We start from the raw sequence: 18,403 nt of genomic DNA, 5'->3' as shown, positions 1-18,403 counted from the left end.
TATTGAATCTTGTCCGCTCTCAGTGACGTCTCAGTATTATAAAAGATGGCATGTTACTAGGCTACCATGTTGAAAAAAACAGCATGCTGTATGCTGCTTAGGTATGTTTTGAAGCATGACTGCTGGTTTGAACTGGTCATGAGCTGGTTTAAGCCGGTCATATGCTGGTCCTGAGCAGGAGGTAGCCAGCACATATGACCAGCTTAGGAACAGCACATGACCATCTTAAACCAGAACATACTGTACTGTATGACCAGTTATGGACCATCTTAAACCAGCAGCCATGCTTCACAACATACCTAACCAGCATATGCAATTTTTTTTCAACAAGGTAATGTTTGATTCTTTGCCTAGCATAGCAATACACAAATAGAAAAATACATACAAATAAAAATATCAACGAATTTACAATGTGGGATCTCGAATTGCCTTGTCCATGTGTGATACGGCCATACATGTGGGTCAAAAGAACACATCTTAGAAGGCAATACATGATATTTAAGACAAATTATTCATGAAAAGGTGTCCTCTTACTGTATATTGCTTGGACAAAATTTCTTTGTGAAATTGAAATATGTCAAAAAACAAAACAAAACTGAAATGTTAAAAAAAGCCCCAAATCAAATGAATAAATAATACAAATACAAGAAAGCACTTCATATAAACAAATTAAGGCTTTTCAAGTGGTGTTTCCATTTCAAATTTGAGAAAACTATTATATTTTAATCACGATCTAAACAAAGATGCTGCATACATGCAGCATGAGCAGGTTTTATGCTAAATTAGATTGTATAATTTAGACAATTTGAAGCAAAAACAGAATGGTCGGACTTTAGCTTTGTGAAACTAAATGTAAATTCATTCAATGTAAATTCATTCTCTCCCAGCAGGTGGCACTTATGGAACGGCAGTGACACTTTAATATGTATTATACAGAGACAAGAAAATACCATCTAAACTTTTCTTAAGTCAGTCAGTTCCTCTCGGAGATTAGTTCATTTAAACTCCCAACCCCAAATGTATCGCAGTTTTTTTAAGATCTCGCCGAATTGGATTGTCACATATTTGTATGCAACATATTTCAACCGGCTTGGTGTGCATCTTTAATTCCATAGTCAGGAGCACATCTGTGTTGCATTAAAATGTTTTCTTGGCAGGTAGCTCACTAGGGTTTGGAACAAAGCTTTTTAGACTCTTTTATCAAAACCTCATTCATTTAGTCAAGTTTTATTTTAGTAGCCCTTTAAGATGTGTATTCAACTTACATTCATGTTGATAAATACGTGTTGTTGCTTTAGAGTCTAACAGTGTAATAGGCTCAGCTAATTCACTAACACTGAATGATTTAATCAGTTAATAATAGATCTTGGAATCAAGTAATTTGTGCTTCAAAGTCCCCATCAAATCAAAATAAACATTTTTGGATGCTCCTTCAATGGGACACACATCAACGCTGCAAAGAGGATTGTGATCATCAATGATTGAACTGGGTCTTTAAGCAAATTATGGTACTAAGGGATTTGTTTTTATTGAGTTTGATGTACAGTAAAGGGTTTAATGATGTTCTTGTGATGCAGTGTCATAAAAGAGGAGGGGCCAGATAATGAGCAGGATAAAGAGGCCTCCGAAAGAGCAAACGAGGAGCCAGAAGCAGTAAGTCCTGTGTGTACAAAAGATGTTTGCTGTTTTAATGTATTGATCATTCACTGTCTCTGAGATTCAGTGAGGCTACTATTTGCTTCTAACAATGCCAAATCTCTTGCAGGATGTGAGTGATCATGATGAAGGTGAGGAAGCTGAGGGTGATGAAGAGGAGGATGAGATGGAGGTAGACAGCTCTGACGAGTCTGACTCTGAGGAGGAAAAAGGTAAAATGTCTGCATTTAATAATATTTGATGGTTCATATATATTTTTATATTAATGAATGTATTTGTTTGTCTGTTTGTTTTTTGAAAAAGTTGGATAAGTCTGACAAACTTGAAAAAGTGGTTTGTTTTTAAAGTAAGTTTAAGGGTTTAATGTATTCATATATTCTGCAGGCATACATTGTATTTATTTTCATTTTTTTTAATAATCTGATAATTAATGGTTTTATAAGTTTAATATCTGTGGCACATCAGTTTTTCAAAATACCTTTGTTTAATATTTATGAAATTATTTTATACTATAAATGTAATAAAACATTGTATTAACATGCTAATTCAAAATCTTTTTGAAATAGAATTGTAATAATTTTATTAACTTGATAAGCCTGGCTTTTGTTGAGGTTAAAAACCTTTATTCTCTGCATGTGTGTGTTAACAGAGGACTTCCAGGCAGATCTGGCCAACATCACGTGTGAGATCGCCATCAAACAGCGGCTGATCGATGAACTGGAGAACAGTCAAAGGCGTCTGCACACCCTCAAACAACAGTATGAGCAGAAACTCATGATGCTGCAGAGCAAAATCAGAGACACGCAGCTGGAGAGAGACCGTGTACTGCAAAACATGGGTACAACATACACACAGTATATGGATAAACAACAAAAAGTTTCAAAAAGATGATCACATTGTGAATGAAATTTACTCTCAGTAAATCTCTTGTTCCCTCTTCTGGTTGGATTTCGAAACAGCTGCAATGAAAATGCAAAACATAACTTAATAAAATGTTAAAGGCATTTTACACACCACATGCTTAAAATAAGCAAAAAGTAAGTTGCACAACTGCTTAACAGTCGCAGAACTGTTTGCTACTTAAATGTCCAAATGTATAATTCATTATAATCATATTTCTGTGCAGGCTCAGTGGAGTCATGTACGGAGGAGAAAGCGAAAAAGATAAAGTCAGAATATGAGAAGAAGTTGAACTCTATGAACAAGGAGATGCAGAAGCTGCAGTCGGCACAAAAAGAACATGCACGTCTGCTGAAGAACCAATCGCAGTACGAGAAACAGCTGAGGAAGCTACAGCAGGAAGTGACTGAGATGAAGAAAACCAAGGTAGGCTTGTTTGTGCCGGGCCGGTTACACTCACAGCAGCCACGGGGTCTAATCGTTGTCTTTGTTTCGCTCAGGTGGTTTTGATGAAGCAGATGAAGGAACAGCAGGAGAAGAACCGAGTCACGGAGACCCGTCGCAGCCGAGAGATCGCCACACTCAAGAAAGACCATCGCAAACAGGAGGTGACCCACTGTACCCTGAACAGCCCCAGAGAAGTATGGGGAATTCTCAGACACAATTCCTGCTCATTCTCTTTTTCTCTCTCTTTCTTGTCTCTTTTAGCACCAGCTAAGGCAGCTTGAAGCTCAAAAGAGACAGCAGGAGCTCATTCTGCGCAGGAGGGCAGAGGAGGTGACAGAAACAGGATTATTGGGGAATTACCGTGTTTTTTTGTTTGTTTGTTTGTTTTTGTTACAAAAGCATTGGTTTGATGGCAGTAGAGACACAACTTCTCAAAAAGAGTTTTAGCATGCTGAAAGTCCAAAAGTTTTCACTAAACCAAACCATGTCTGTTTATTTTGTCATTTTTTAAATTCTAGAGATTAACCATCCTGGCCAATCTCTAATGTACATTATTTAAGTTTATGACAACAAATAAAATTTGTTTCACATGAAATCTTAAAGCGATTGATGACCCCAAACGGAAAAATCTTTCATAAATTGCTTAGCCTCGTGTTGTTCCAGATCTGTAAGACTTTCATTCCGCTTTGAAACATAAATTTCTGGCCCTCCATTGAATTTCCATTCCATTAAGACTTTGATGCTTCAAAAAGTGCATAAATCCATTGTAACAGTAATCCATATGAAGGGAGCAGTTTAATCCAGATTCTTTATATGATAAACAGATTTAATTTAAACTCGTATTTGCATAAAAATGTTGTGTTACTGTACATGTGTGTGTATAAATAAATAAATCTATTTATTTATAAAATAAAATAAAACAATTGCAAGGTTAACTGAAAGATTAAACAATGTATAAAAAATAACAGTAAACAAAAAAATGAAAATAAATAGAAAAAAAAACAAAAATATTCAATCTTTCAGGTTTCAATAAAAATAGCTTCATTTGTTTTACCGATAACAAAAAACGTGAGGGTAAATAATGACATTTATCTTAATTTTTGGGTGAGCCATCCCTTTACTCACTTAATAGAAAAAATATTATTCATTCTTTGAATCAGATAACTGCCCTGAGGCGCCAGGTGCGACCAGCATCAGGCAAGGTTAACCGTAAGATCAGTTTACCGGAGCCTTTGCAGGAGTCTTCAGCCCGTACAGCTCCTGTCCGACCACAAACCACTGGGGCCACAGCTCCTAATGGGACGAGGTGATGTGTGTTTCATTTCAGAAGGGCTGACTCCTGGGTATCTGAGTGACTGATGTGCTCATGATATTTGTATTTCAGAAAGTACCAGATGAGAACAGGAGGGCTGTACTCTACCAGGACGGCGCGGGCCAAATGGCAGACGCTAGAGCGGCGCATTAGTGACATCATCATGCAGAGGATGACCATCTCCAATATGGAGACTGACATGAACCGCTTGCTTAAGGTGACCATGAACAGCCTTTAATTATTACATTTTTTATTATTATTACTAAAGAAATTAAATCAAACAGGTTTTAAGCAAATTCGAGATTTAGTTATTTGACAAACTTTTCGGTTTTATTCTGCGTTTACAGCAACGTGAGGAGTTGACCAAACGCAAAGAGAAAGTGATGAGAAAGAGGGACAAAATTGCCAGTGAAGACACAGATGCTGATAGGACAATTCTCTCTCTTACCGAAGAGATGGAGTCGCTGACCGCTAACATCGACTACATCAACGACAGCATTGCAGACTGCCAGGCCAACATCATGCAGATGGAAGAGGCCAAGGTGCATATGGGACACAGGAGATTATGTTATACACAGTATTACACTCTAATACACATAGTAAAATAATAATAATATACCAGCAGTCCCCATTTATGATGAAAAAAAATGCATTGTGGGACAGATAACATTGATTCCATGGTTCGCTATAGGAGGAGGGAGATACAGTGGACGTCTCTGCTGTGATCAGCTCATGCACTCTATCAGAGGCCCGTGTCTTACTCGACCACTTCCTCCTAATGGCAATCAATAAGGTACTGGAGCTAGATATTCAGTTTGACATTAGAGATGCTAAATATTCTTAGATAATTCTTAGATTTGCATTTGCGTTTGTGCTTAACATATTAGCTTTATTTTTTTCGAACACTGAAATTTTTTTTATGACATTATATTCTCCTGGATAATATAATATAATATAATATAATATCCTTTTTCAGTTTTTTTTTTCTTTTTTGTTAATTTATAATTAATATTAAGTTTCATTCAGTTTATAATATAATATGATATAATATAATATAATATAATATAATATAATATAATATAATATAATATAATATAATATAATATAATATAATATAATATAATAGCTTAGATACCCCTCGAAAGTACATTGTGTTTCTGTTTTTTCTTTTTTGTTAATTTATAATAAATATTAAGTTTCATTCAGTTCATAATATAATATAATATCCTTTTTCAGTTTTTTTGTCTTTTTTGTTAATTTATAATAAATCTTAAGTTTCATTCAGTTTATAATATAATATAATATAATATAATATAATATAATATAATATAATATAATATAATATAATATAATAATAGCTTAGATACCCCTCGATAGTACATACTGTTTCTGTTTTTCTTTTTTGTTAATTTATAATAAATATTCAGTTTCATTCAGTTCATAATATAATACAATATATATATATATATATATATATATATATATATATATATATATATATATATATATTTATTTATTTATTTATTTATTTATATATTTGTCAAGCTATCTTTGTATTATGTTTGTTGGCATTGAGTCATCATCTTCTCTTAAAAAATAATATCAGTCGACCACTATTTTAGTGATTGTAAAATTTTGGTATCAGCCAAAATATCCACAAGTGGCATGTTTTTAAATTAGATATAATTTGTTAGAGTGATTACCATTGGTATAATGATTATCATTGGAACAACAATAAATCTTTGATTTAAGATTTTAGATAAAATAAGAAGACATCTGTAATGCATTTTGTTTACATAATATGAACCATATTTCTCAATGCAACTGAATATTTAATAATGTAGGCCAGGACTTTTTACACCTGACTGGTTAAACACCTGACTGGTTAAAAGATTGTTATAATGATATCCACACCCGCAAACATTTCAATGTCCAACACTGTTCTCAGGGCTTACAAGCTGCTCAGAAGGAGTCTCAGATCAAAGTGATGGAGGGCCGTTTGAAACAGACCGAGATAAACAGCGCCACACAGAACCAGCTGCTCTTCCACATGCTGAAGGAGAAAGCAGAGCTCAACCCTGAACTGGACGCCCTGCTCGGGAATGCTCTCCAAGGTCCGACACACATAAACGCACCATTCCCATTTAGCTGTGTGGTTTGCGTTATCTAGACTTACTCCTTTGAGATCACTTAAGTTTGATTTTGATTTGCTTTTGTCTTTTTGTTGCCTGGATTCTAACAGAACTAGGTAGCGTGCCATCGGGTAAGTTGAGGCCAATAGAGTTGTCCACCGGTGCATGTGTCTCTCCCTCAGACTAACAGACAGTAACAGGAGCGTAGAGCTTGCTTGAACCCCCTGTGGACTTTACTCTTTGAGGAACATGTCTCTCAACTGGAGCATCAGCTATAAAAGCACTTCGAAATCTTTAAGAGCTTAAAGACCCTTGCAGGATTTAGAGTCTACTAGCTGTTGTTTGTTTGTGATAGTGTTAGATTCCGCTCTAATTCCAGTATTATGCTGTGGTGTAATAATAATAATATTACTATTATCATCTTCATCATTATTATTAATATTGCAAGGAAATATATGCTTATATATATTTATTTATTCATTTATTTTTTATTCGATTTATTTTGTTGCTGATATAAAATTAACCAACATTGTGAATACTTCAAGGATATTAACGCCATTTTACATTTATTAATGTCTTCACTATTCCTTGTGATATTTTTATAGCATGTTTATAAGAATATTTAAGAGTACATTTAAGATATTTAAACTACATTAGCAAAAATGCAGGTCGATATGGGAAGTTCTCAAAAATCAGTTCTTTTAAACAGTCTGTTTCAATAAATCAGTTACATTATTTTTGTGCCCTCAGATTCCAGATTTTCAAATACGGTAGTTGTATCTCGGCCAAATGCTGTCCTATCCTAACAAGCCATACATTAAAGGAAAGCTTATTCATTCCGCCTTTAGCTGATGTATAAATCTCAATTTCGAGAATTGATTTATGACAAGGGTCAAGGGTCACGTTTTACATTTATAATGTTTGAATATGTTTAGTGGTACATATAAATAAATGATTAAATATGAGATTATTTAATAACTGTTACTAGATTTATTTTTTATTAGGAGTAGTAATTATTTCTTTAAGCATTTTCTGGCACATTTTAAATCTAGTTAGTAAAATAAAATAAAAAATAAAAAACTTTAAAATTAAATAAATTATTTTCATTAATTAGAGTCACTTTTCAGGTGGTAAAACATACATCTGAACTAAATAATAGTTTACTAGTTTCCTTTCTCTGTGTCTGACCTAGTGACCACACATCCTTACAAAAATATGTTTGCAACCCTAATACTGGTGTCCTGGCTGTAGACTGACCATATCTGCTCTCCTCTAGTTCTGTTGAATTCAGGATTGTGATAACAACATTATTATGCATGTCCCTTCAATAATAATGTTCACTGATACCATACTGACAAAGCTAAAATGAGGGAGCAAGAGTGTTTCTGAATGCTGATGTGTGTGTGTTTATGTGTGTTTGTTCAGAAAATGGTGATGAAAGCAGCAGTGATGAATCAGCACAGAGTCCGGCTACAGAGAAAAGGTGAAGCACTACAGTTAGGCCAATAAAGCTCTTTAAACTGAATTGTAAATCTGTCTTGATATTATTTTATCTATAAAACACGTTCACTTGATTCAGTTGAGACATGTGGTGAAAGCTAATTTAATCTACTTCTGAAATTGTTTGTTGTGCACTTTTTTTTGCAAATGGTTATTTGGCTCCAGTGTGCATTTCGATCAATATCAGCATCTCACAGGAACTTACAGTTTTGCTTTTTCTGTGTCTCTTGCAGTTGTTTGGCTTCGGATCTCATGAAACTTTGCGGAGAAACCAAAGCCAGGAATAAGGTTGAACAGTAGTAATTATATATATATATATATGCACACACAACTCACTGGCCACTAAATAGTAAGGTACACATGTTCGATTGCTTGGTGACACAAATTGCTAATCAGCCAATCACATGGCAGCAACTCAGTGCATTTAGGCATCTAGATGTGGTAAAGATGACATGCTGAACTTCAAACCGAGCATCAGAATGGGGAAGAAAGGGGATTTAAGTCACTGTGGCGAGTGGGGCAGGGCCGAGAGGCGTGGGAACGAGGAGTGAGGCCAGGTGTAGTGATTGGAGATGAGCTACACCTGCGCCCCACCGCCGGTATCGAGTCCCACGTAGGAGATGGAAGGATATAAAATTGGAGCGACTATAGTGAAGGACGAGAGAGGACCAGGCCTGGGCAATATTTTATGTTTTGGTTTTGATTTATGCGCACCAGTCGTCCGTGAGGGGCTGGTGCGCTGTTTTGTGTTTATTTAGTAATTAAAGTTTCATTTTGATTGTGCGCCGGTTCCCGCCTCCTTCTTCCCGATGATTAGGAAGTTTTTTATCATTACAGTCACTTTGAACATGGAATGGTTGTTGGTGCCAGACGGGCTGGTCTGAGTATTTCAAAAATAGCTGATCCACTGGGATTTTCATGAACAACCATCTCTAGGGTTTAAGTGAAAGTGAAAGTGACGTGACATTCAGCCAAGTATGGCCATGACATTCCCCTTAATCCAAAAAAGAGAAAATATCCAGTGTGTGGACAAAAATGCCTTGGTGATGTCAGAGGTCAGAGGAAAATGGGCAGACTGGTTAGAGATGATAGAAAGGTAACAGTTACTCCAATTAGGACAATAGAAGATTAGAAAAAAGTTGCCTGGTCTGATGAGTCTCAATTTCTGCTGCGACATTCAAATGGTAGGGTCAGAATTTGGTGTAAAGAACATGAAAGCGTGGATACATCTTGCCCCGTCTCAACGGTTCAGGCTGCTGGTGGTGGTGTAATGGTGTGGGTGATATTGTTGGCACACTTTGGGACATTTAGTACCAATTGAGCACCATATAAATGCCACAGCCTACCTGAGTATTGTTGCTGACCATGTCCATCCCTTTATGACTACAGTGTACCCATCTTCTGACTGCTACTTCCAGCAGGATAATGCACCATGTCACAAAGCTCAGATAATCTCAGACTGGTTTCTTGAACATGACACTGAGTTCACTTTACTCAAATGGCCCCCACATTCACCAGATCTCAATCCAATAGAGGATTGACACTGTGATTAAATCCTATTGTGACAAGTAGTTTGGTTCTGGTTTTGTATTATTTACTTCCTACTATGTTATCCACATAATTATGGTTTAGCTAATTGCTAATTATAAACCCATAATACTAGTTTATCATACAGCAATAACAACAACAATAGAAGCCCTAATTATCTTAATTGAGGAGAAAAAAGAATGGGTTGGGAGCATAAACTAAGCTGAATACTAGATCATGAGACAAAAGCATGACAAAAATAGTTCCTGATGTACAAATTAATTATTTGAGTTTATAATACATTTAGGCTCGCAGAAGAACCACCACCCAAATGGAGCTGTTGTACGCAAACTCTGGTGACACTGAAGCCCCTCCAGAGGATTTCTCTGCCCCTTTGCTTCCTGTAGTGGAGAGTCCAGAAGGACATAAAGAACCAACGCCCATTCCCCACTTAGGGGACAGAGACTCAGTGGCCTTCAACTCTAGCTTAGCAACCAGAACAAATGCTGCGTGAGTGCTTTGTGAACATATATCATTTAAAAACAAGTAAAATCCATGTATTACATAAACATTTATTTTCACAATCATTTTTGAATAAAGTCCTTTATTCCAAACTGCTCAAAAGCACATTGAGACATTCTAATAAACATTACAGTCACGTCTGATGGGATGTTTTTAAGTCGCACTGACTTTTGTCTAATGCATAGCTCCAGTGCCAGATCTCCCACGGCTCCAGAAAGGAAGTCTCTGGACCGCTCACCTCTCACCCGCAGAAGAGCTCAGGACAGGAGCCACAATCCTACAGAACGAATCAAAACCCTGGACAAACAGTAAGAAATAGCCTGTTACACATAAACATCTTGCTTCCAAGCATCTTTGATTTATTTGTTTACAGATGTTCTAAATGTCTTTAATTACTAAAGTGAACATCTATACTTTCATTCAGTGAACAAAAACAAAGTTTACTAAGGCAAGCATTAATAGTACTGTAATAATTAATCACTATAGAATAGAATAATAATTCTAGGCTCAAACAGCCTAGAAGACTTAACAACCAGCGTGATCACCATAACAACAATCTTTATAAAGCAATTACCATTACAAAACAACTACTTTTGCAAGTATCTGTCTCTCCACTTCAAAACCTGTTTTGCTTTGATCTTCTCATAATTACTTCTCTGTCTGACCCTGCATTAATGTGGCAGTGGTGGCTCTTGTTGCATATTGTCTGTGGTGTTCAGTTTGGACATGGGTAGATACATATCTGCTATTGTAAAGGCCTTCACTCATTCAAAAGTACATAATTATTACATGTTTTTAAGGATATCGTTTACTGTAAAGAAATTATTAGCAATTTCACCAATCATTTATTTTGCCTCCACATACAACATCTTAAGCGGATAGTTCACAGAAAAACGCAAAGTCTGACATCATTTACTCAACACTTTAGTGTAAGTTTTTTTCTCTTCTTCTTCTTCTTCTTCTTCTTCTTCTTCTTCTTCTGTTGAGCACACAATTATAATTTCTAAGCATTTATAGAATGTGGGTAATCAAACAGTTGACAGTAGCCATTGACTTCCATAGAATGGGAAAATTCATATAATGGAAGTCAATGGCTACTGTAAACTGTTTGGTTACCGCCTTTTCTTCAAAATATATTCTTTGGTGTCCAGCGGAAGAAACTCATACAGGTTTTGAACGACGTGTGGGTGAGTAAATGATGACAGAATTATCATTTTTGGGTGAACTGTCCTTTAAAACACTTTTGCTGTAGAATTTGGTTAGAAGTAGGTATCTTAAAAAGCAGCATCATATTGCAAGTTGCAACCAACCTTTTAAGGTCGGTTCACATTAGCAAACTCTAGTCAAAATTTCTCAAAAAAAAAAGGTCCATTGTTCATTTGCAACAGTTTACTATTGTTAGAATTCCTATTGTAATGACTGGACTTATCCCCATAAAAAATTCTGATTTTAAACGAATCCAGTTATTAATGTAGAAATCCACGCAATCAAGGGGTTTTGTGTGAGGGCAAATTTGTTTCCCACACAGATTTCACAATGAAATTAAGTTGGTAATATGGATTTCACCACAGTGACCAACAGAAAATGGCTTGGTTGACCATTGTGTGAGCTGTGCTTCACATTGCTACACCCGAAGTCTGCGTGGGAAAATCTTTCACCCTCACAAAAAAATGTCCTATACCTTGGATTCTTGTCGAAATTAATGTATTTTGCAGGCAAAAATTCACAGAACAATGGTAATTTTGATCACGCGTTTAGAACCTATGATACCTTAAATTGCTAGGCAGTTTTCTATGGTTTGAAACAGAGCCAGTGTATTATATTAGTCTGATTTGACTGAATGTTTAAATGCTGTATCATGTGTATTTTGGTCCAGAGGTGCGTCAAGCCCAGCTCCGGTGACCCGCTCCAGTCGAGCAGCCAGACTGCAGTGTGTGCACGTGGCCGAGGGTCATACTAAACCCCTGCTGTGTGTGGACTCAACCGATGATCTGCTCTTCACTGGCTCAAAGGGTCAGTGAACTTTATGGTTTTTATGTAAAGAGTGACAGCCTTATAAACAGGTCTTTACTACAGTAAAATTACCAAAAAAGTATATATTTAACACTTCACTAAATGTCACCTCAAGCACAGTCAGCCATTTATATATTGTACCATATATTACACAGTTGATTAGCTAATTAAAAATTCAGGTAATACTTTTAATCTTCTAGCAACAGTAAATATAAGGGGGTTAGGTTGGAGGGTTTATTAAAACATTCAAACCATGGTGAACATCATTTCTAGAGAACTCTGTACACAAACTCTACAGGTAAAAAAAGAGCATTTCCGCTGTTGACACAATGCAAACTAGCAATGTGCTAGCAGAATTTATATTTAGTTGAACCTAACTGCATTTGTTTATTCAATATAATCAATTATAAATGCAGGGAATTTCTGCTTCTGAATTTAGGTTGTTACCCATAAAGCATTGCCAGTACAAGAATGATAAACATTGTGTTGATAAACATTGATAAACATTGTGCCTAGTGGTTAGAGAGTTTGACTCCTAACCTTAAGGTTGTGGGTTCAAGTCTTGGGCAGGCAGTACTATGACTTAGGTGCCCTTAAACTGAGCACTGAACCCCCAACTGCTCCCCGGGCACCGTGTTCACTGCTCTGTGTGTGCACTTTGGATGGGTTAAATGCAGTGCACGAATTCTGAGTATGGGTCAAGATACATGGCTGTATGTCACATCACTTTTACTTTCTATCCCCATCCATTCCTCTTTTTATCTCAGATCGCACATGTAAAGTGTGGAACCTGGTAACGGGTCAGGAGATCATGTCTCTTGGAGATCATCCCAGTAGTGTAGTGTCAGTTCGATACTGTTCCAGCCTGGTCTTTACTGTCTCTACTAATTATGTCAAAGTATGGGATATCCGTGACTCCGCCAAATGCATCCGCACCCTCACGTGAGTCATTCTGGTACTGTTTGATTCAACCTGTCCTCCAATCAATATGCTTGTATAGGTCTTTTGTCCAAATCCCTGAAATACGACCCATCAGAGCGTATACTACAATTACGCCCCTATTGGCAAAAAGTCATTTTCATATTAATGTTTTGTATTCTTTTATTTGCCCCCTGGTTTGCGTTTCGTGTAGCTCAGTTAGTAGATTATTGCGTTATAGCTTGATATGTAATCATGCTATTATGGGTTCGATCCCAGGGAACAGACATGCACGATCATAATTTAGCATGATTTCTGTGAGGGTTAGGTTTAGGGGTGGGGTTAGGTGTGGTCATTCGAACGAATAAGTAAAAAAAAAAAAAAAAAAAAAAAAAACTACCTACAGTAGTAAAATATGTAGTAAATACTGTGATCGGTGTAAAACCCCCACACATTGCATTTAAATAAACGTGCGTTTTGATTGGTAATAACGTTATACGTCAATTCAAGACGACAGACGCAACGCGATACTGTATTTTTACGCCCGCTAGAGGGCGCTTAACTTTAAAACTTAAATATAGGTCGTAATAAATGCTTGCACAAACGACCTATATGGTCTTTTTTGTTGGAGGACAGGCTCGTTTGATTTATTTAAAGCCATTGTTCTTTGATGAATATAAATATTTGGTCACACTTTATTTTAGGGTCCAATTCACACTATTAACTAACCATTAACTATTACTCTTGCCTCAATTAACTCTTTATTTGATGCTTACTTATAGTTTATAAGGTAGTTGTTAAGTTTAGGGAATTGGGTAGGATTATGGATGTCATGTATTATATGTACTTTATAAGCACTAATAAACAGCCAATATGTTAATAATAGGCATGCTAAGCAACTAGTTATCAGTGTGAATTGGATCCTATACTAAAGTGTTACCAAATATTTTACTTATGGTTGCTCATTTTATCCCTTTGTCTCCTTCAGCTCTTCTGGACAGGTGTCTCAAGGTGATACGTGTGGGAGCAGTTCTGTTGCCATTCCTCCAGGGGAAAATCAGATCAATCAGATCGCCCTCAATTCTTCCGGAACGTTCCTTTATGCTGCATCAGGCAACACGGTCAGGATGTGGGACTTGAGAAGGTACTGAACAATTTTACCATGAGTGTCTGGAAGTTATTTAAAGTGCTAAATAGAAACTATGAAGAAATCCATTCTATAATACTCAAATGCGTTCTATGGTACTCAAGGTGATAGAGTTACCTTCAAATATGCAAATTAAGCTGGATCTAATTCAGCTAGCAACATTTAATTTAATTAACTATATTCTGTTCTGTAACTCCACCATAACAATAGTTGACCTGAAAAAGGAAATAGAACAAGACACCCAACGAAAAAGTAGCCTACTCTTTTATTTAACTGATCTGGGGTGTGTTTCAGCTTTGTTAGCTGTTACCAACATTCGAGTGTTTCCTGAAACCACCAATGTGGTTCGCAGTTTGTGTGGTTGGAACTACAATTTTTGACCTGTGGTCAGAAGCCTAATTTCTTGTTAGTGTGACATGCTAAATGACATGCATGACTGGTTTGTTGTGTTTGGCAGTGTGTCATCTACCAGTTGCCCAGTGCCTAGTTGTTGTTGTTTTTTTCTGTAACCATTTTTAAGTTGCCTTTCAAAATCTATTCCAATGTAAAATTACTAAATTGTAGCGGTTAATTCCATCATTAAGTCTCCATCCACACATTGTTCATTTGTGTTGTCTACAGGTTTGTATCTACTGGGAAACTGACGGGACATCTGGGGCCAGTAACGTGTCTTATGGTAGACCAGGTGGGGAAGGGTCAAGATTTGGTCATTACAGGCTCAAAAGATCACACCGTGAAGGTATGTTTGGACATTACAACATGCTCTCTGTGAAGTAACATAAGAGTCCCTATGGGTGCACATGCTGATTTCCATATGATCATTTTCACCTTTTGGTCATAGCTCATGCACAATTACATAAGCTGTTGTAGTTTTTATGGATGCTTGGACAAAAACAATAATTTAAACTATTAATATGGCCTCAAATGCAACAAGAAACAAAATGGCTGTCCAGGAATATGCTTTTGGACTCTGATAGACATGCTTTTTGGGATTTGTGATGCATCTCTAAAGCTTTTATTTTCTTGTGTTGTAGATGTTTGACGTGGTGGAAGGTGCTCAGGGCAGCATCAGCGCCACACATCATCTCGACCCATCCCATCAGGATGGGCTGGAGGCTCTGGCCATTCATGGCGAAACACTTTTTACTGCTGCCAGAGACTCCTGCATTAAAAAATGGGACTTAACCCACAAACAGCTTCAAGAGGTAAGTACTTTTGCATGGAAAGGCAGGATTGCGATAAAAGCTTTGGCTGTGTTCCAAATCCTAGTGAGGTGCCTACCTTAGCAGCATTTTTTTAGACGTCTTTTCCAAAGCTACTTGTATGCAGCAGAACTATGGTGCCTGATTTTAATACACCATATGGTTGTGACTGTTAGGCAACATTGCATGTATACTTTGAAGTTAATCAGTCCTTGTACTTGTCATTCCATTCAAGATGATAGAATCAAGATAAACTATTGTTATAAATATACCTCTGTTTCATTTAATACTGAAAAAGTACTCTTAGAAAATGCTTATGTTTAAATATCATTTATGTGATATGCATTTTTATGGTTAAGGTTTTGGTGTCTCAAGGTGTCAGATTAGCCACAGGCTAAAACTAAACTCTGTTGAAAATTATTTGATGATCTGTGCTCTTATGAGAAGATTAAGATGTTAGCCTAGCATAACATGCTGCATTCAGTACATTTGGGATCAGTTGTCATTAGTCTAATTTTTTGGTGTTTCATTAATTTGTTAGTTTAGCAAATATGCTAATGCCAAACTCTTAATCCGAATCAAGTAAGTCTTTAATACTTGGAGAAAGCTGAATAAAGACTGAATATAGGAAAAGCCTCACACCTTCAGTTATCCTGCTGTAATTGATTTGTTTGCATGTTTTCTTCATATTGTAGCAGGTAGAACGGGCTCATTCTGATCTGCTGAGCTCTCTCGCGGTGGTCCCTGGCTCCAGCGCTGTTATGAGTGGCTGCAAGGGTGGATTGCTCAAATTCTGGCACACAGACACGCTTAGACCTCTAGGAGAAATAAGGGGTCATGACAGCTCTGTCAATGACATCTGCACAAACGGCAATCAGCTCTTTACCGCCTCAGAGTGAGTGACAGACATTCAGACATCAACAAAGGACACGCACTTACAGTGTGTATATCAGTGATGGGCATAGATTCATTTTTTTAATCTAGATTAATCTCACAGTAATCTTGGAATTAATCTAGATTAAATCTAGATTAAAATGGCTCATTTGAATTCTGCCGAAGGCATTCAGAATATGTGTACTACCCAAATAAAATAATGACTAAAAGTAATGTTAAGTCTTTGAGAACGGTTTCTGAAGACAGGTGGTGCATTAGACCAGGGGCTCATCTCCTGTTTCCAAAATGCCTCACAAACTGCTTGAGAAAGGGACCTTACGCCTGTTTCACACATAATCTGTCTGCAGTGCGTTTGCGTTTCGTATTTTTTTACGCACCCATGTTAATGGATTCAAGCATTCACACGGTTGCGGTCCGTCAGTGTGTTCCAGGAGCGTTGCGTCTGGAGCAGTGCAGCGATTGTTCACGTACCAAGTAGCGGACTGCAGATGTGTCCTGTGTGAAAGCACAATGAGTATGAGTCCGTGCTGCTTCTGCACCACATACGATACGCACTGCAGACGGATTATGTGTGAAACAGCCATGCGTCTTGTCGAGGTTTCCATTGGGAAGCTTCTTTAAAAAAACAATTAAAATTCCCTGAATCTAACCCGGCGACAACTTACCTACATCCATGATAGCACGTCACGTATGATGTGGTAATTACACAGTAGGCATACACACAGGTTTAAAGACTAGTTCTCGCCCCCTACAGATTCGGCTAGGTATACATCCGTGCTAAAATATCAAGGTGAAAGTCATCATAGCTCGCAGAGTATAGATCCAGCTCTCAACCCAACTTTGAGAATAGATTAAAGGCGATATTTTTTTTATCGCCCGATAAGAGTTTCACGTTAACGCAGCATGTTAACACAGCATGTTAACGTCGATAACGGACCATCACTAGTGTGTATATATATATATATATATATATAATACAAATAAAGATATTTTTCTTTGTCTAAGTATATTACTTTTCTGGTTGATGTAACTGGTCAAATTGCCATGATGAAACTTTGTGACATATAAACATATAGAAAACAATTGTTAACACTGCTTTATAGTATGCAGTGAAACTGTATAAATTGTTCATTTAAGTTCTCTCATTGTTTTTTCACAGTGACCGGACAGTGAAGTTTTGGCACGCGAAAGGATCTTTAGAGGATGGCATTCACTGATGAGAACAGAAGGTCACTGTTTGAAGGTTTTGGCTTCCTTTACCAATGTGACGCTTCTTTCCCGAATCTCTGGCAGCCATTTAGAGGAGAGCTTCCTGTTGTAACTGCTGTATATTTCCTCATGTACTGTGTTGAAGTGTCCTGTTTAGCTATTGCTGACCGTAAAGGGGGATGTTGTAGGTCAATAACTGTTTGTTGTTGTGGCATCTTCCTGAAGCTGGGCTTTGGGCAATCATGGACTGCTGTATGAGCAGTGTGTTTAAGAAGCACATGTGTTTGTGAACGTCATGTTGACTGGACTGAACCGATATGCCCTTAAATTATTTTTAATATTGATATCAGCTCTTTTAAGATGTTTGATGACCAAAGTTCGACTCTTTTTGTGTGAATTTTTCTAGTCGTTTCAATGCAACTGTACTGTAGTCTTAACTGCACTGGAATGGTTCAATGATATTTGCACCATTGTCTCTGTCTACTTTGTGTTCCACCGTTATATTAAGCCTCAACTGGTATTTTTCATCTTCTGGTCGAAACTTTTGAGTATGCTGTACAAACATTTTTCCTGTGATGTACTGTAGTTATTATCAATGTCAGATGGTAAGTGAAATAAACTACATCTGCCAAAATTTTACAGGTGAAACTGTAATGTTTTAGTCTTACTGAATAATCTTGAACAAATGCATTTTACTATAATGTATATAACGTTGAGGATACAATGGATATAATGTTGAGTAGTGAAATTGCAGTGTCAGAATAATATCACTAGGGGGTAGTCTACACATAATGTACCGTGAACTGGCATTTATAGTGTATGTATATACTGTAGATGGTAAATACATGAGGACTGTTTGCGTTTTTTTTTTTTTTTTTTTGTAAATGTAAAATCACTCTTAGAAATTAGTAAAATGTAATTCAATGTAATATTAACAACAACAAAAAAATGCTTTATAAAAAAAATGCTTAATAATAATAAGCTGACAAAGATTATTATGAATTTAAACAAATCCTTGTACCCC

The 18,403-nt window shown here is 36.7% G+C and overlaps 1 protein-coding gene across 3 annotated transcripts in view; it reads left to right on the top strand.

The window, feature by feature from the left end:
- LOC127972545 (kinesin-like protein KIF21A) overlaps window positions 1-18,016 on the top strand; it is a 46,656-nt gene extending 28,640 nt beyond the window's left edge. For 2 of the 3 annotated variants that reach the window (XM_052576162.1, XM_052576154.1), the window contains 22 exons: window positions 1,578-1,653; window positions 1,766-1,868; window positions 2,306-2,494; window positions 2,783-2,982; window positions 3,057-3,164; window positions 3,265-3,333; window positions 4,164-4,309; window positions 4,388-4,532; window positions 4,663-4,857; window positions 5,007-5,108; window positions 6,264-6,429; window positions 7,873-7,930; window positions 8,181-8,235; window positions 9,782-9,984; window positions 10,182-10,304; window positions 11,873-12,009; window positions 12,777-12,951; window positions 13,916-14,071; window positions 14,696-14,813; window positions 15,109-15,279; window positions 15,972-16,171; window positions 17,330-18,016. In XM_052576162.1, the coding sequence (XP_052432122.1) occupies window positions 1,578-1,653; window positions 1,766-1,868; window positions 2,306-2,494; window positions 2,783-2,982; window positions 3,057-3,164; window positions 3,265-3,333; window positions 4,164-4,309; window positions 4,388-4,532; window positions 4,663-4,857; window positions 5,007-5,108; window positions 6,264-6,429; window positions 7,873-7,930; window positions 8,181-8,235; window positions 9,782-9,984; window positions 10,182-10,304; window positions 11,873-12,009; window positions 12,777-12,951; window positions 13,916-14,071; window positions 14,696-14,813; window positions 15,109-15,279; window positions 15,972-16,171; window positions 17,330-17,387 (2,953 nt within the window). In that variant the 3' untranslated portion in view covers window positions 17,388-18,016. Of the gene's footprint in view, window positions 1-1,577; window positions 1,654-1,765; window positions 1,869-2,305; window positions 2,495-2,782; window positions 2,983-3,056; window positions 3,165-3,264; window positions 3,334-4,163; window positions 4,310-4,387; window positions 4,533-4,662; window positions 4,858-5,006; window positions 5,109-6,263; window positions 6,430-6,557; window positions 6,579-7,872; window positions 7,931-8,180; window positions 8,236-9,781; window positions 9,985-10,181; window positions 10,305-11,872; window positions 12,010-12,776; window positions 12,952-13,915; window positions 14,072-14,695; window positions 14,814-15,108; window positions 15,280-15,971; window positions 16,172-17,329 lie in introns of all 3 variants that reach the window. The other variant, XM_052576148.1, reaches the window with a different exon arrangement.
- The last annotated feature ends 387 nt before the right edge of the window (window positions 18,017-18,403 follow it).

The sequence above is a fragment of the Carassius gibelio genome, chromosome A4 (genome assembly GCF_023724105.1).
Source record: "Carassius gibelio isolate Cgi1373 ecotype wild population from Czech Republic chromosome A4, carGib1.2-hapl.c, whole genome shotgun sequence".
In the NCBI taxonomy this organism is placed as follows: domain Eukaryota; kingdom Metazoa; phylum Chordata; class Actinopteri; order Cypriniformes; family Cyprinidae; genus Carassius; species Carassius gibelio.
The sequence above is the reverse complement of the archived record's forward strand: the minus strand, read 5'-3'. Positions and strand labels throughout refer to the sequence as shown.